Consider the following 17363-nt stretch of genomic DNA (forward strand, 5'->3'; position numbering starts at 1 on the left):
TGTCTTTGGATGGTGGCACAGCCACATGTTAATTGGATTGAAATATAGATTTGAATATGTCATAGTCTATTCTTGTTATTCTTCTGGATAAAAGCCCGGAGAATCTTACACTGCAAATTTCTTGGAGAGTTGCCTCTAAACCTGGAAGTTCATATTGTTTTCTTGTACCCTGCAATGTTAGTACTAATACCCTTCTAAAATGTACTAATAAAATACCAGTCTACACCAACCTATATCGATTATAATGATGGATTTCAGGTCTTTCAGCTACTACTAGAAAAATAATTTAGGAAATAAAAAAGGTTATAAAATTGGGTTGATATACTTAGACTAATATTTGGGCATATAAAATATTTGGATTTTAAGTATTAACTGGTATTGAGATATTTCATTCTCTTGCTTGATCAAACGATATTGACTACTTTGACATCTAATGGGAAACAAAAGTGCCAATAACGAGATAATTAAGACAAACGATACTATTTTAGATTTTCAATCACATGTTTGTTTATATTAACAAGAAAAAAAAATGCATTATTTAATGAAATCCTTCACTCTAGACCTTCTCTTTTTTTATTTGAAATATTTTTCTTTCATTAGGTTTTCTGGAATCCAAACTCATTAACTATTAACATGCATATATTGGCTAATGATGCAAAATATCAGTGAGCTCATCGTCCAAACTAAGAAGCTTTGGAATACTTGTAAACAAGAAAAAAGCTTTCTGAATGCACCGGTGTGTTGTCAGCCAAAAACTCTCTAATTATTAATTCAGAACCTTACAAAAAATCTCCAAGAGCTCTAAAAGTGTAAGAGTAAAACGAAAATATGGTTTAGAATCTCATTAAGTAAAGACCTTATCGTATTGACTTCTTGTTGTCTGACATTGTCGCAGAATTATTTTTGATTTGTAGTTAATTTGGTCCTCACCATCAAATCACAATTTTTCTTGCACTTTCTTGTCAATCAAATACAAAATCACAAATTGAAAATACCAATTTTCAAATCTAGTAGACACACAAATCAAATTAGCACCCAAATTTGGACCCATAATGACTACAAATTGAAAATAACATGATTCAATTTGACTACTACTAAAATAGAGAGACCAAATTAACAACTACCAAAATGTAGGGACTAAGTTGTTAGTGACACAAATATATATAGCCCAAAATGACGTTTTTTGCTCACATGGGGATGATAACTTGGATTGAGGTTGCCAACATTATTGTTAGATATACAAAAGTAAACCTCTAAGAGCATTCGTAGCGATGCTCTTATAGTGCTAAAAAAAAAAAAACTATTTTTAGCACCACAAACAACAAAATGCATATTGCATTGATGGTGCAAAAACTAAAAATTTCAGCACCCAAACTACAGTGAATTGTCAAAGATGTATAAAAAATAATTATTTTTTATTCCGTTCTCTCTCTTCTCATAAAAAATATTTGTTTCTCTCTTCTTTCTTCTCTATTTGCTCTCTCTTCTTTTCTTCTCCTCTGACTCGAACTTTCTCAAAAAAAAAAAAAAAAAAAAACACAGAGATCGAGGGCGTTGTGGGCATGCAGTGGTGGTTGAGAACAACGATGACATGGGACGTTGGCATTTTGGGTTGCTAGGTTTTGTGGGTTTTCGATCTGGTTGGTGATATTTGGGTGTTTCGATATGGGTTTTTTTGGGTGTATGTTCATATGGGTTTATGTTTGATATGGATGTGTGTTTGGTGGTTGTGGTGGTGGTGGTTGATTTTAGGTCCTGGGTTTGGTGGCTGTGGGTTGAAGAGAGAGAGAGAGAGAGAGAATTAAAAATAAATGAAAAGTGTCTAACTTTGTTGTAAAAAATAAGAACATTGATGTTGAGTGAGTTGTGAAATAATAAATTAAAATAAATAAAGTAACTTTTTTAAGTGAAAAGCTAAATTGTTTTAGCACTACCACTATAAATGCTCACTAATGTTTGTAGTTTCTCAATTAACTATTTCAATTGATGATTCATCAACGTTTTAATGGCTGAATATGCAATTTTAAAAAGTTTAATCAGTGCTAAACCATTATTTGGAGTGTTCACGGAACTTTAATATGACCTTTAGACATTAAAGTTCTGTGACATATACAATAAAATTTGTATTATCGATAAAAATAATTTGTGGTGGAATAAATTTAAATTGCAATGTATGTCTATTTCTATTTTTATTTTGTTTCTACATTCACAAGCTAATAAAGAATGGGGATAGTAATCAACACAATTGGTCATGATTGCTCATCAATTCCATTAGGTTTTCTTTTTCGAACTTGTAATCATTCCAGGATATCAAAAATAAAACTCACATGTTATGTACAACAGACGTTTGGGGAGATTAAGGGAAAGAGGAAAAGGGGTATTAAGGTAGAGGGTTTGGGGAGATTAAAAGGTAAAGGGAATGAGAAAGGTTGGAGAAAGTGTAAAATATTAAAATTTTAATTTTATAAATAAAAAAGATGAGAAAATATAAATAATTTAATGATATGGAGGATCTCATCTTATTTCAATGTTGAATAAAATAAGATGGGATTAATAATGATTTTCTATATACTATTTTTAATTCTTTATAATGCAAAAAAGATATAATAATAAACACTAAATTATACAAATCATGCTATGTAATAGAAATAATAATATTTTTTTAATATACTATCTTTAATTCTTTATAATGTGATAATAGGATAACATTTAACAATCAAAGAGAGCAAAAAAAAAAAAAAAACCTTAAAACACAAAAATAAATCTTATCAACCCAAATTAGAGTTCTAAAAGCACAAAAATTTATTAACATAAAGAAAAGATGCAAGAAAAATAAAACAATCCACCAAAAAATTGAGAGAGAGAGAGAGAGAGTTTTTGTGAGGGAAAAATATGCAAAGAATGGAAGAGATGATGACAAATTTATAGTAGGAGGGCATGAATAAGAAGAGACAAAATAAAGGAAGATAAAGGGAAAGATGAATAGTGATATTAAGGTAGAGGGTAGTGAGTAGTGGGGGGATGAAAAGGTAAGGCAAGGAGAAAGGTTAGGGAAAGTGTAGATATTAAAACAATAAGTGAATGTTAAAAAAAATTATAGAAAAATTAGAAAAAAAAGGATAATGACGTGAATGCTGATGTGGCTTAACTGGAGCGTAGCAGCAATAAATACTATGCTTCAGCTTTTAGATATATATATATATATATATATATATATATATATATATATATATATATATATGTCTCTCATTTATTGAGTTTTGATACGAATGACATGGTATCATTTAATAAAAATTATTCTTCGAAGAGTGAAGGAGAGAATTCGGGTTCGGATGCTGGCTGGACTTAAAAACCAATTCTAATACAATGTTCCTAGTTGGGTTTCATGAATTGGGTTCTAAATTATTTTTCTTCTTCTTTCAAATTCAGGTAATTTTCAATCTAAACAAGTCGATCCATTTCACACCATCAAATATGAATAGTATAAAGAATATATGTATTTAAGATTTGTTGATTTATTTTGTTACTTAGTTTAAATTTGTTACTTTGATGTATTTTGAGAGTTGCTACTTATATAAATTGTAATTATTCATGGAGTATTGAGTTTAAATAATTTTAGGTAACCCGAATTTTGAATGAGTTAGTTACTCAAGGATTGCATATAAACCAATTGCATTTGGTGTTTGGACCTTATGTTGAAGTTTTAGTCGTCTTAGAAAATTTGAATGAAGAGTGATGGTGGTTGGCAACATTAAGCTCTCAACTGATAGACTAATTAAGTGTACAATGTTGAGTGGTTTAAATTCCCACATTTCCTTTAAAGTAAATGGTTAAGATGCAACCATATCATCAATCCATAAATACAACCCTAAATTAGTCTATCAAAACACTAAATAAATAAATACTTTTTATCTATCTTAGACATTAACATCTAATGTCGTTCAACTTCTAGATCATCAACAACTACAACATTGATAAAAGTCGTTGATAGATCTCAACTATCAAAAGATCCATTTAAACTAGGTCACATTTAGAAGCAAAATTCGTATTTAGGGGTGTTTATGGGTTGGGTCAGGTTAGCTTTGAGTTATTTTTCAACCCAATCCATTGTAGGTCTAAAAACCAACCCAACCTAACCATTAAGGAGCCAATTGGGTTGGAATAATTTTGTTAGACATAATAATAATAATAATAATAATAATAATAATAATAATAATAATAATAATAATAATAAAATAAACTATTGGCTTACTATAAATTATTAAAGCTCACTATTTAATAAATTATTACAACTTAAAAAATTAGTTATAATATTCCAAGTTGATCAAAACTAACTCTTAAAATATTGAAACAAATCAAAATAACAAAGTTAAACTAAGTAAAAAGTCTAAAATAAATAACACTAACAAATTATAAATACATATATCTTTCATATTATAATTTTTTTAAATTACTCTTTTTCCCCTCTCTTTGATATATGTAAAGCTGTGATTTACAACTATATTTTATGTTGGCTTTATTCCATGACAAAAAATGTTGTATTTGCTTTAATTTGTTCATTGTATTTTGTGGGATTTTATTGTATTGGGTTTAGTATTAAGTTAGTGAAGAATCAAGCTTGAAATGAAGAATTAGTACATTTTCGCGATTGGCTCGCGAGAAGAGTATCCCGCGAAAAGGGCATACGAGAAGCACATGCTAGAAGCTGAAGAGTCATGCCAGCCTGGAGGATTTCGCGAGTGTCTCGCGGGTAAGGCTTTCTCGCGAGATACCTGCGAAACTCTCTGCCTATAGGATTTTTTAAGTGTGACTTTTTTACCCTTTACCTATTCTATATATACCTTCATTACCTTCATTACCTACAAATGTGTAAGGAGGTCATTCAGAGAGAAAAACTCTAGATAGGTTTTCAACAATACATACACCTATCTTTTAGAAAAAGAGCTACCCATCCTTAGTGAGAAATCATTGTAGCCTCTCCTCCTTCTCTCTCCCATTGCCATATCTTGAGAGGAGATTTGTACCCAAACACAACCTACACCTTTTATGAGTGTAGAGAGTGTTTTGGAGCTTGGGAAGCTTTGGGGATTTGCCAAAAGAAGCCAGTGAGACTTGGTGGAAGCAATCGGGCGTATTGCTGGATCCGGAAAGCTAGATAAGACACGATTCCGAGAAGTCTTTATTGGAGTATGAGCTTGGAGGGCTTAGGTACATTGGGAAGATTAGGTTTGGAAGGTCTCTTGCTATTCGTGTATCCCAACTTATTGTCTAGTGGATCGATTTACTGCTTGGAGGGCGGCGGAGAGGTTTTTCGCCGAGTTCTTCGGTTTCATCTTCGATAGCACATCAAGGTGTTATCTTGTGTTTGCATCTCTCTTCTCTTACTCTTGTACTTTACTTTTACTATTTGTTGTCCATGTTTATGCACTAGAGTAGTATCGGTTGATTGCGCTTCATTTACTCTTATTTCCACACTTAGCTTAAGTTAGAGTAAAATCAATCTAGCTGTAATTTATTAATTGGAGGTCTAAACAGCTCTTGTGTTTTTAACACAAATCTGATCTTTCAATATAAAATTGAAACTCTAACCTATTTGATATCCTAAAGCACTCACATTAGTAGGTATATAATAAAAAATGTGTAAAATTTACACAATTTTGCCTAAATATAACACACACCAATCTGTGTATAATTATGTAAATTTACAGGTTTGCTATATTAACTGAGTAAATTTACAGACACTATTCATTGTAAACCTGTAAATTTTTACAGACATTATTCATTTTGCATTTAGTTTTTTATTCTTTCTTTACATATCCTGAAGATGAAGGATGAGACTAGATGGTGGTTGTTGCGTGTAAGAGAAGATATATAATTTTAAAAAATCAAGAAAAATTAAATTTTGATGAAATGTAGTGTAAAATAGATAATTTGATGTGTGGTGTTTTGAAAAGTGAGCATGTAAGATGGAAAAAAAATAGGTTCTTATACTAAAATAGATATGAATTTTTGCATGTGCTAATGTGAATGCTCTTACTAACTAAATCTCATTTGGTTTAAAAATTTGTGCATAGTGGTGTAACTACTTAGAATTTTTTGAAGATAATAGGGGACAACAAATAGTTGTATTACTGCTACTATTTTATTATGTTTCCCAATTGAGTTTGATAAAACTATTTGATTATTACTATTTAAATATCAGTTGGTTTGATTATTTGTGTTAATTTGGTAATTTGCGTATGGTTCTATTCTTATAAAATTTTAAAAGATGGCTGGAGCAGCCAGCTGCGGAGTCATGAATTTTTTCCAAGGGGGGCTAAGTTAAATATTATAAAACTCATTAGTAGTAATAAAAAAAAGTTTTATTTCATAACTTAAATTTAATTCTACAAAATTATACCTTACATTCTTTCATTGTACTAAAATCATTTATTATTGATTATAAACCATTTTTTTTAGTATCTCTTTTTATATACAAGTGACATAAAGCCATACATTATTTGGCTTTCTAGGGGGTTCAACATCTACATTTTTAGGATTAGGAAAAGAAGATTGAGAAATAACTTTTGTAACTTGAACATTTTTTTATAAATAAATATGCATAAATTGTGGTTTCCATGTATATAGCCAATTTAAAAAGAAAAAAAAAGTGTTTGACCAATCAAATTATTAGTCGCTTACTCATGTGATGCATGAGAAAATTCGTCAAAAGATATATATAAATGATACATATTTAATGAAAATCTAATTATTGTTTATTTTAATTGCAAAAAGAGTTATAATCAAATTAAAAATTAACATATAAGTATAATTATAACGTGGAAAAAAGTTCAACAACTTCAATGTTTTTTTATCTCCCTCCAGATAGATGAAAGCTACAAGATTAAATCCCTAATATTCTTGTACTTAAACAACAAGTTTGGATGGTTAAATGTTATACGTTTGATGAATTCACAATCATAGCCTTTAAAATTTACTCCATTCTAGACTGGCAAAAGAAATTTATAAATTCATGCTCCTCCTCTAGCAATCACAATTATTATTCCATTTAAGCTACCCTTTGAAATAGTGCTTCTCATTATTGGTACATTTTGTATTTGAAAAATAGTTATGCAAGTCAAATGTTTATTTTAAATTGAAAATTTAGAAGAATCGTTTGGTTTGGTTGAAAACACAATTGGTGCTAAGTGCTAACACATTTCCGCTTTGAAGTAATTTAATTATATGAGAAACCCCATTTGACACGAACATGTATTTACTAAGCTATCTAGCCATGCAACTATAAGTTTGGTCATGTATAAATTGTGTGCCCAAATGTTGATTTGCATACACACAACACAAAAGTTTAATATACAACCAATATGAAAGTTGATTTTTTTTTTGAGAAGGAATACCTCGAACTATTATTAAAAAACTTAGCCATAATTGGTCATAAGTACAATAGAAAGGTGTGAAAAAACATCCTCCATCTACACATATAAACCACTAACATGTTTGACAAGTCTAGCTAGGTTATAAGCTATAGAGTTACCTAACCTACGAATATGAGAATAAGAAATATCACTGAAGGCATCTATAGAAGATTTTGCAGAAGAGAGAGGGTGGCCATATGAAGCAAAAGATTCCTCATTGTTCCGCAAAGCTTTGATAATTGTCTCTAAGTCTTCCTCAAGGATAATAGATGAAAAACCAAGATCTAATGCAAAGGAAATAGCTCTGACAGCCACCAAAGCTTCAATGTCATCTACTAAAGGGGGAAGTGTGACTTTTTCCGATAAGAATGCCAGAACCACTCCCAAACCTGCTTCCAAAGTTTCCCTGAACATAGCACCATCAAAATTGATCTTTAGAGATGATACTGGAGGTGGACACCACCTAACTCGAGAATTCTATGCAGTGGAAGGTCGGGCCGAATTACAGGGAGAGACCTTATAAAATTCTTGGAGAGCTTGGGGAAGGACCTATGATTGAGGGAGGTCTTTGTGGATCTTATTTGGTTTCTATGATACCAAATAGTCCAGGTTAACACAGCAAAAAGTTCAAGATTTTTTCCCTCCTCTATAACATATTGCACCACGTCAAAGAAGTTGGAAAAGTGGCAATTTCAGTGAAATAGCCACATTGGATCAGCGTCCCATGTAGTTGAATAATTTTTGAAGCATAATGTAAAAGAAGTTACATATTTATCGATATCCCAAAGTTTTAAGGAACATCTTAAGTAGTTTCGTAACTGAACACAACTTTTTTTAACTATAATCATTTTGCAAAAACTTTCAATATCCGATCAACTTTACATGCATGACATCTTAGTAAATCAAAAGACTTTCACATCTGTGACACTATCAAACCCCAAACTAATCAACATGTGTGCTATTAGCCTTTGACACATTCAAGATGTTTCCTCTTTCCTTCAGACCCAAATTTTCCACCATGTTCGATACTAAGGTACTTAGTCCTGATACCAAACTTCTTAATCATCACAGAATTCCAGATCATAACCTGAGGGAAGTTTTCCAGAACTCAAAGATAGGTAACTCAACATCACCATTCACATCCAGCAGAGTGATATCCCTCTGTGAACTGCAAACACACATAGAAAACCCATCAAATTTTTCCCAAAACTAAAACAATAGTATCAACACAAAATAAGTTTGTCATCAAAGTCCTTAACATTGACAAAGTAAGCCCTAAGTAGTAGAAAAATAACAAATCAAAGAGCTTCAAAAAAAAGCACCAAGCACTTTCATTTCCACATTCATGTCTGTGTACGAAATTGATATTAGTCACATTGAAAACTATAAATAACATACTATTTCTACTCAAAAGATTCAAAACCCATCAACTTTTTTTTTTTCTTTCATAACTAAAAATGGTACTAACACCAAATAAGTGAATCATTGATCCATAACATCCAAATTGTGAGCAACACAAAAACATTGAATCAAAGAACACTAATAAAAGCATCAAGCGGATTCTCAAATTCATGATTTATGGAAGTGTATATTTAGCTAAGGGTAATTTTCATCACTCTATTACCTAAAGAAGCACCATGGTTTAGTTGTTCGATGCCTAAACGATTAAGTGCTTCCTTCCCATCAAAATCCATTTTTTATATATGTTTTCACTACTTTCATTATCACACACCACAAATGATTCCTAAGAGCACACTGCTGTGCAAATGGCTCAAATGCAATAAAGTAGAGTAAAGCTCAATTAACTTGAGGGTTAGGGTAATATCATTCTATCATTCATTGCATATTCTCTACAACAAATTAAAATGATTCCATTTTGGTTCAAAACTTCATAAAATTGAAATTTCTATTAGGGGCTGGCAAGATGAAATAGAAGGTATGCTATCAATATCATATTGTAATTAAAAGAAAAAAACCCTCAGAAATCAAACACTTTGCATGAAAGTAACAAAAATCAAAATTTACAGGAGGGAGAAGAGGGGGGGGGGGTGGTTTTTTAGAGATCATATAAGCAGCTTCTTATGTAACAAATACTTATTTGATATTCAATTAAACAACGGAACTATTTTCAGAATAAAAAGGACAATAAAAAGCAAAAAATACCTTGAGTTTTGCCAAGAAGAAATGAAACATAGATCAAATTTGGATTTGGGAAATGGGGATATATAAAATAACATGTTTTAGAACATGCAAAGCAAACATTAATGGGAGAAACTCTTTTGATTTGAGAACCAAAATAAATTTGTAGTGGAAGAGTCCAATAAGTTGGAAAAGGGAATGCAACAATGATATCACAATTTTGAGCAATGTAAATTGATAGAAAGAACATAGCGAAAAGTGACTGCACTGAAGTCCAAAAGACCAAATTGAAATCTCTTAATCTTCTACATTTATTTGATCACTACAGTGAGATTGCAAATCATTAAAGGGAGATGAACAATGTATTAGTAGCTTAGGATGTGTATCTGGGCTTGGGCTTTTTATGAAATATGGTCTTTGTGTCAAAAAGTTTGGCTAATATAAAACGTCATGTCAACCCAGATTTTGGAGAACAAAGAAGTTAATGTGGAAAGCAGAAGATCCACAAAACAAGATCTCTATGCTATTGCCTCTACTTTTTAAACTGCAATGAACACTTCAAACAACCTAAAAGGAAAAAAGAAACAGCAAAGCCAAAACTTTAGATTAACAGGACCTTGGATTTTACCATTCTGAGCATTACAAGACTCAAAGTTCCTTGATACAGCTATTTCTTTTTGGTCTCTAAGAGTTGAACCTAAAACACATGAATTGTTTCATCATTAAATTTAATATCATAACCATATAAAAACAACTATAAAATTGACAAAAAAAAAAGAAGATACAATTGCACAGCATAAGAAATTTCAATCACCTGTCTTTTTAACTCATAAAGGATCTGAACCTTGATTATTGCAACACATTTCTCAAGGTCAAGAGTTGCATTGTCTTGCACTTTCTGTCTAAATCTAGAAGATCTGAATAGTAAAACCAAAAATGAGAAGACAGTAAATAGCAAAAAACAGTAATTATAGAAGCAACATGATCAATAAAAAAGTGTGGGCCAATTTTGTCCCCATACATTTAATTGTGTCAATTTTGTCCTTTAAATTTTAAAATCAAAGTCCCTCAACTATTAATTGTGTCAATTTCATCCTTCAACTTTCAAAATCAAAATCAATTGTATCCTTAAATGTTGACTTCATTTTGTAAGTTGAGAAACAAAATTGACACAATTAAATGCGTAGGGATAAAATTAGAACCACCCCCATTGTTAGATGACCAAAAGTGTAGTTTGTTTTGCCAAAAAAATGATGGTTTGAATTTTGGAAAGGTTTGGTATTGAGGGAATTCAGGTTTGAATGCATACTATATTTGTGGTTTATTTCGCAATGTAGAAAATAAGTAAGAAAAAATAGTCAAGGAGAAGCAAAGATAAGCATAAGCTTTTTTCCCCTTGTGAATGAATGAATTTTTAAAGTAAACAAACTACACAAACAGAGCAAGCAACAAACTAAATAGAACTGAAACCAAACTTACAAATAATCGAACTATCACTCCTCAATTATGGCTATCATACAAGATAGTGAAATTTCACCCCCCCCCCCCTCCCTCTCTTCCAAAGAATTACAACATAAGATTATTCACTAACAAATTTTTCATTCTCATTACAACCTCAACCTAGGCCTTAATCTTTCTTCTAATCAAAAGCAGGATAGCCTCCTTAGACTTTACATTGCCACTGCATACAGGAGCATTTCTTTGAATCCAAATATAATAAACCACCAAAGACCAAGCATGTTTGCACATGGTGCTTTCAAAACTTTTACACTTCAACCTATCCATTCCCCACAGAACCACTTAACACAAGCTATATACTTGGGATTTTATTTAACATCATCACTTAACATGCTCCAATAGTCTCTTTGAGAGAGGATACTCAAAGAACAAGTGGTCCTACTCTCAAAAGGCAGCTCCTGCAGAAGACACACAAAACATCACCATGATAGCCCCATTTAAATGGCCTGTTTTGAGTGGAAAGTCAGATCACTTTCTACCACTTCATTTCAGGAGATATAGCTCTTATTTACTCCTCAACTTATTTTCAATAGAACTACAATGTTATGTCGTTTCTTCTAAATATGACTAATCTCAATACCTTCTTCTAAATAGAATTGCACCAAATGAAATCAAATATTGAAGGATATTAAACAATTACATACCATTTGTTGCTAAAAAGGAAGAAGAGTCAATATCTACTACTACTACTACTACTACTACTACTACTACTAATAATAATAATTAATAATTAAATGAAATTAGGAAATCTTTCACTATAGACGATTACATTGATACTATCTTTACCTTCACTCCACATTCATATATCAAAATCTGAAGATGAAAAAAAAAGGTAAGAAAAGTTATCAAGTCTATACCTTCAATTTGACTTATAACTCACCTAACTAGTAACTTCTATATAAAACTGCAATATCATCTTGAAACTTCATTAAAGTTGAACTCAAGGTTTTTTTTTTTTGGCTGAAAAGTAATACTATTCATATTCATCATACGTAACAAATGTATACAGTATTTTATAAATAATAATTGCAAAGCCAACTAGCTTGATTTACATATGAATGAGGCTTTAAATTTAGAGCAAGAAAGAGAGAGAAGAAAGTGGCAAAGACATGCAAAGATGTAACTAATGTCTCTTTAGACTTGACACTTGGTACCAGGTATAGACTAGGAATTTTATTAGACACCATGACTTAACTGTCATGGCCTCTTTAAGAAATGATACTTATTAGAATATGGTTAAATGATTAAATTGACCATTTTCTAATAGCTTAAGCTTTTGGAGAATTGGTAATTTAACATTGTAATATATCACAATACAATCTCAATATCATTATGAATCTTCAACCAAGTTGAATTCTCACTTTTCCTTTTCCAATCAAAAAGTGACAATGTTCACATTCAACATAGATAAAAAAATGTTAAACATTAAGAAATGATTCACCAAAGAATCAAAAAATGGACGCAAAAAACAAAAACAAAATTTGAAAATATAAAGATATGGTACAGGACCCAACCATAAAAATCAAGAGAGAAATAGGACCTTAGTGTTAGCCGTAGAGGTCTTGATCTGTTCAAGAGCACAGGTTATTGATAGGTTTCAAAACATTGGAGGCAACAACCTTGAACCTTACTGAGCAAACCAATCAGATTAATAAAAAACAAATATTATAAAAACAGAACACAAAATTGCAAAGTTGAAAGAGAACTCGGGCTTACCAATTACTTCAACAGCAACAATGCTAACCAGCTGCATTAAAATAAATATATCAAACGCTTATTTTATAAATAATAATTACAAAGCCTAGCATATTGATTTCCCTTTGAATGAGCTATTGAATTTAGAGAAAAAGAGGGAAGAAAGTGACAAAGGCACTGAAAGATGTAACTAAAGAGGGAGGTGTACCTTGGAAAAGAATGGTGTCTTGTGTGTATGGGGACCATAAAACTTCTTGTAAAACTCCAGCAAAGCCACCCACAAATTGTTTTGACTAGTTATTTTTTTCCACCATGTCTTTGGGCATTCTTCTTCAGCCTTTTAAGCATGATATGTTGCTCTAACATGACCATCCTCACAATGTACTTTGGTTTTCCAAATTTAAACATAAGATATCCCATCAACATTCCAAATATCACTCCACATCCATAACCCATCAATACAGCTTGCCAACCAAACCCATTTTCAGGCTCTAAATTGTCTTCTTGTTGTAAGGTCAATGGCGGTGGTTTCTTTGCCTCAGGGCTGTTGCATGTTTTTGACAATGGAAACCCGCATAAGCCCTGGTTTTCAGTGTACGAACCATTATCAAATGTATTAAATTGCTTTCCTGAAGGTATGTGTCCGATAAGTTGGTTATGTGACAGATTTAAAACTTCAAGCCACGATAGATCTGCCAGTTGCCTAGGAATCTCCCCGATAAGCTTGTTGAAAGAGAGGTCTAACCATTCAAGATTGTTCAAATTTCCAAATGATGATGGAATATAACCTGTAAGGTTATTGTGAGAAAAGTTGAGCCCTTTGAGTGATTTTAGCCTCCCAATTATCTTTGGCATCTCTCCTCTGAAACTATTGTTTGAAAAATCAATGGTCGTGAAGATAGTTTGGATTCTCACCAACTCAATATACAAACCTTTCATCATCACATTCATAGAATCTTGATAATACCCATGTCCCATATATTTCAACACAACTTTTCCTTCTTCCACATTTGTCATGGCTTTCAAATATTTGAAATATTTTCTTGGCAGAGGACCATTAAACTCATTGTTAGAGATGTCTAGGATTCGCAAATTTGGGAAAGGAGATTTGGTCTTAGGATTGCCTATACGTCCTTGAAATTTGTTTGATCTTATGACAAGAACACGCAAATTTAAAAGACCATCCAGCCAATAAGGGAATGTTCCATTTATCTTATTACTACCAAGATCTAGAACTTCCAAGTTCCTACAATTTGCCAAAGATCGTGGCAATGGCCCTTCCAATTGATTGCCATTAAGGTTAATATTCCTAAATCTATTTCCCGTGGAAAATGTTGCAGGGATGGTACTATGAAGGCTATTCATTCGTAAATCCAACACTGTGAGGGATTTAGAGTGTGCCAAACACTTAGGAATTATGCCACTCAAGTTGTTATGAGACAAGTCTAGAACATCAAGGTAACTTGCATTGCAAATTAAAGAAGGGATTTCTCCGGTTAATTTGTTATTGGAGACAAGAAAATATTGCAGACTAAGAAAACTTAGAGTGGGAAATGATCCTTGAAGCAAGTTGGCACGAAGATCAAGAAACTGTAATGAATCCCTCCCCACATCTCCTAACCATCTTGGAAATTGACCATAAATTTTGTTATTGGAAAGGTCTAAGAATTGTAACTTTGTTGCTGTTCTTAAGAAATTGGGAAATTCACTAATGTTGGAAGAAGAAAAGTTCAGCTTGTAAAGATTGGGCAGGGTATATGTGACATTATTGTTGATGCCAACTAAGTTATTTGAAAAATCAAGATGTTCGAGATTTTTGAGCTTTGAAAACATTTCTAACTCCAACATAATACTCCAATTATTTGATGAGAGAGATAGATATTTAAGGTTAACAAATCTAGATATTGACCTAGGTATAGAGCCTTGTAGCTTATTTTGATCCAAATCAAGATACTCCAATGAATTGGACTTGAAATCACTAATCTCACCAATGAATTGATTACCACCAAGACATAATGACACCAAAGAGGGCAAATTGAACAACCAAGATGGCAGTGTCCCATTTAAGAAATTTGAACCTAAAAAGAGATCAATTAGATTAAAACCACTTACGTGATTAGGAAGGGGACCAACAAGTTGATTGTTGTCAAGGTATAAACTTGAGAGATTGGGCAAGTTCAATAGTGACCTCGGTATAGAGCCTTGTAGCTTATTAGAACTCAAATCAAGAAACTCCAATGAATTGGGTTTGAATTCACCAATCTCACCAATGAATTGATTATGATAAAGAATTAACCTCACCAAAGATGGCAAATTGAACAACCAAGATGGCAGTGTCCCATTTAGGAAATTTGAACTTAAAGAGAGTACATTTAGATTCAAAAGCCCACTTACGTGATTAGGAAGGAGACCAATAAGTTGATTGTTGTCAAGGAATAAAGTTGAGAGATTGGGCAAATTCAATAGTGACCTAGGTATAGAGCCATTTAGCTTATTATCACTCAAATCAAGATACTCCAATGAATTGGGTTTGAATTCACCAATCTCACCAATGAATTGATTATCATAAAGATTTAACCTCACCAAAGATGGCAAATTGAACAACCAAGATGGTAGTGTCCCATTTAGGAAATTTGAACGTAAAGAGAGTACATTTAGATTCAAAAGCCCACTTACGTGATTAGGAAGGGGACCAACAAGTTGATTGTTGTCAAGGATTAAAGTTGAGAGGTTGGGCAAATTCAATAGTGACAATGGCATCAAACCTGTTGAAATAATCCCCAATAATTAAAACCAATTGTTAGTTCATGCGTATGCCAAAATCAACTAAAATTTAAAAGTGGCAATTGAATCTTACCTCTGAGACTATTAGCTGTCAGAGCCAAATAAGTAATTTGTGTGAGGTTACTGAGTAATGATGGAATTGACCCTGTAAAATTGCAATTATCAAGAGCCAAAACCTTCAAGTACTTCAGATTGCTGATAGAATCAAGCAATTCTCTTGAAAAGCTTATCGAAGAGAGATCTAAGACCTTCAGAGAACTAGTGCTCCAATTACATTTTGGAACAGAACCCAAATCAAGATTCTCATTCTCTCCTAGATCAAGGGTTTGTAAATTGGGAAGACAGAGGATGTTGTTTTGGAGTTTTCCCTGCAAGTAACAGAGATGGAGACTAAGAGTTGTGAAAGAGGAGGATAGATTCATCAAAGAATTTGGTCTAATTGAGGACATATTCGTCTCATCTAGAAGAAGTTCCCTTAACTGAGTAAGGTTATGAATGACTCTTTTCCATACTGGTGTTTCAATTAAAAGCCGGTCGTTGAGTGAAAGATCAAGCGAAACCAGCGAAGACAAATGAGAGATTTCGTCCGGGATTTTGCCAATAAAACAGGAATAAGAAAGGTTAAGATGAGTCAAAGCCTTAAAGTTGCCAAACTCAGACGAAATTAGGGAGGGATCGAAGCAATTCCCAGCGAGATTCAAGGTCCTGAGATGGGGAAGAAAGAAGAGGGTACTGTTGGAATGAATGGGGCCACTAAGCCAGCTGCAGCTAAGGTCGAGGCCAATAACATGGCGTGTGGTTTGGTGACACACGACCCCATCCCAAGTACAGCAGTCCGTATCCTCCTTCCAAGAGGCTGTCTTTGGATATGAATTATCACACATCTGAATATAATATCTATAATCAGAATAATAAGGAAATGTATCAAAAGAAGAAGACGCAACTTTAGCAAGAGAAAGAGAGTGATTAAAATGGAGTAAAGCAGAGCATGGTGAGATTGAAGACAAGGAAGAAGAAAGAGACGATGGAGTAGAATGAAAGAGGACGGAGAGTAGACACAAAACGTGATACTTCCAACTCAAACACCCCATTTTGATTTTGAAAGACTAAGAAAATATATCTGATTTTTTTTGGCCGAATAAAGATATATCTGATGTTAAGAGGGAGTGTTGGGATGGGATGAATATTTATAGTGCTTCCGTTCCAATTTCCAAGTCAATCAAAGTCGTTGGCGTTATTGCGTTTGGCAAGTTTTTGGAAAGTGCTTTATATCCCAAAAGGCACGTTTGGGTATCGGACCAGCTGAGTCCAATTCCAATACAAAAAAGAAATAAGAAATTGAGGGAAGCTGTTATTATCCCCAAGTACCCTTAGTTTTATTTCCAAATCCCAATTTTACCCTTACTTATATATATGACATGGGGATGAAGTTGCCGCAATGTTATTAAAACTGCAACACAAGCTTCAATATTTGTAATTTATTCCTTAAGAATAATAAAGGTTTCCTATCCTTTAACGTCAAACCTATATATATATTTATTCAGTAACTTAACATCCTCTACTGTTTGTTATATATTAAAAAAAAAAAAGCTTATACTTTTTTAATTTATTTTATATTAAATTATACTATTGTATCTTATATTCAAATTTGATAACACAAATTTGCTTATATAGTTATAAATTGATAATTGATAATGCTAAATGAATGTGTAATTATTAGTTCCCTAATCTTTTTTTTAGAAGAAGAATTAATTCCCTAATCTGATAACACTAATTTTTTTTTTTAAATTATCATGTAGTACAATATAAACTTGA

At 32.3% G+C, this 17363-nt stretch overlaps 2 protein-coding genes across 2 annotated transcripts; both read right to left on the bottom strand.

Annotated features, from left to right (window-relative positions):
* Positions 1-11758: 11758 nt before the first annotated feature.
* On the bottom strand, positions 11759-15524 carry LOC142609261 (receptor-like protein 47). The gene is made up of 4 exons (XM_075780845.1): positions 12973-15524; positions 12786-12816; positions 12610-12699; positions 11759-11882 (listed from the first exon to the last, which is right to left on the bottom strand). The coding sequence occupies exon 1, from the start codon at positions 15522-15524 to the stop codon at positions 13062-13064; it is 2463 nt and encodes an 820-aa protein (XP_075636960.1). The 3' UTR covers positions 11759-11882; positions 12610-12699; positions 12786-12816; positions 12973-13061.
* Positions 15525-15566: 42 nt separating this feature from the next.
* Positions 15567-16767, bottom strand: LOC142611256 (receptor-like protein Cf-9). Its single transcript, XM_075783333.1, has one exon. It carries the CDS (start codon positions 16637-16639, stop codon positions 15587-15589), a length of 1053 nt encoding a protein of 350 aa, XP_075639448.1. The 5' UTR covers positions 16640-16767; the 3' UTR covers positions 15567-15586.
* Between the last annotated feature and the right edge of the window lie 596 nt (positions 16768-17363).

Source organism: Castanea sativa, chromosome 9 (genome assembly GCF_040712315.1).
Source record: "Castanea sativa cultivar Marrone di Chiusa Pesio chromosome 9, ASM4071231v1".
Lineage (NCBI taxonomy): Eukaryota > Viridiplantae > Streptophyta > Magnoliopsida > Fagales > Fagaceae > Castanea > Castanea sativa.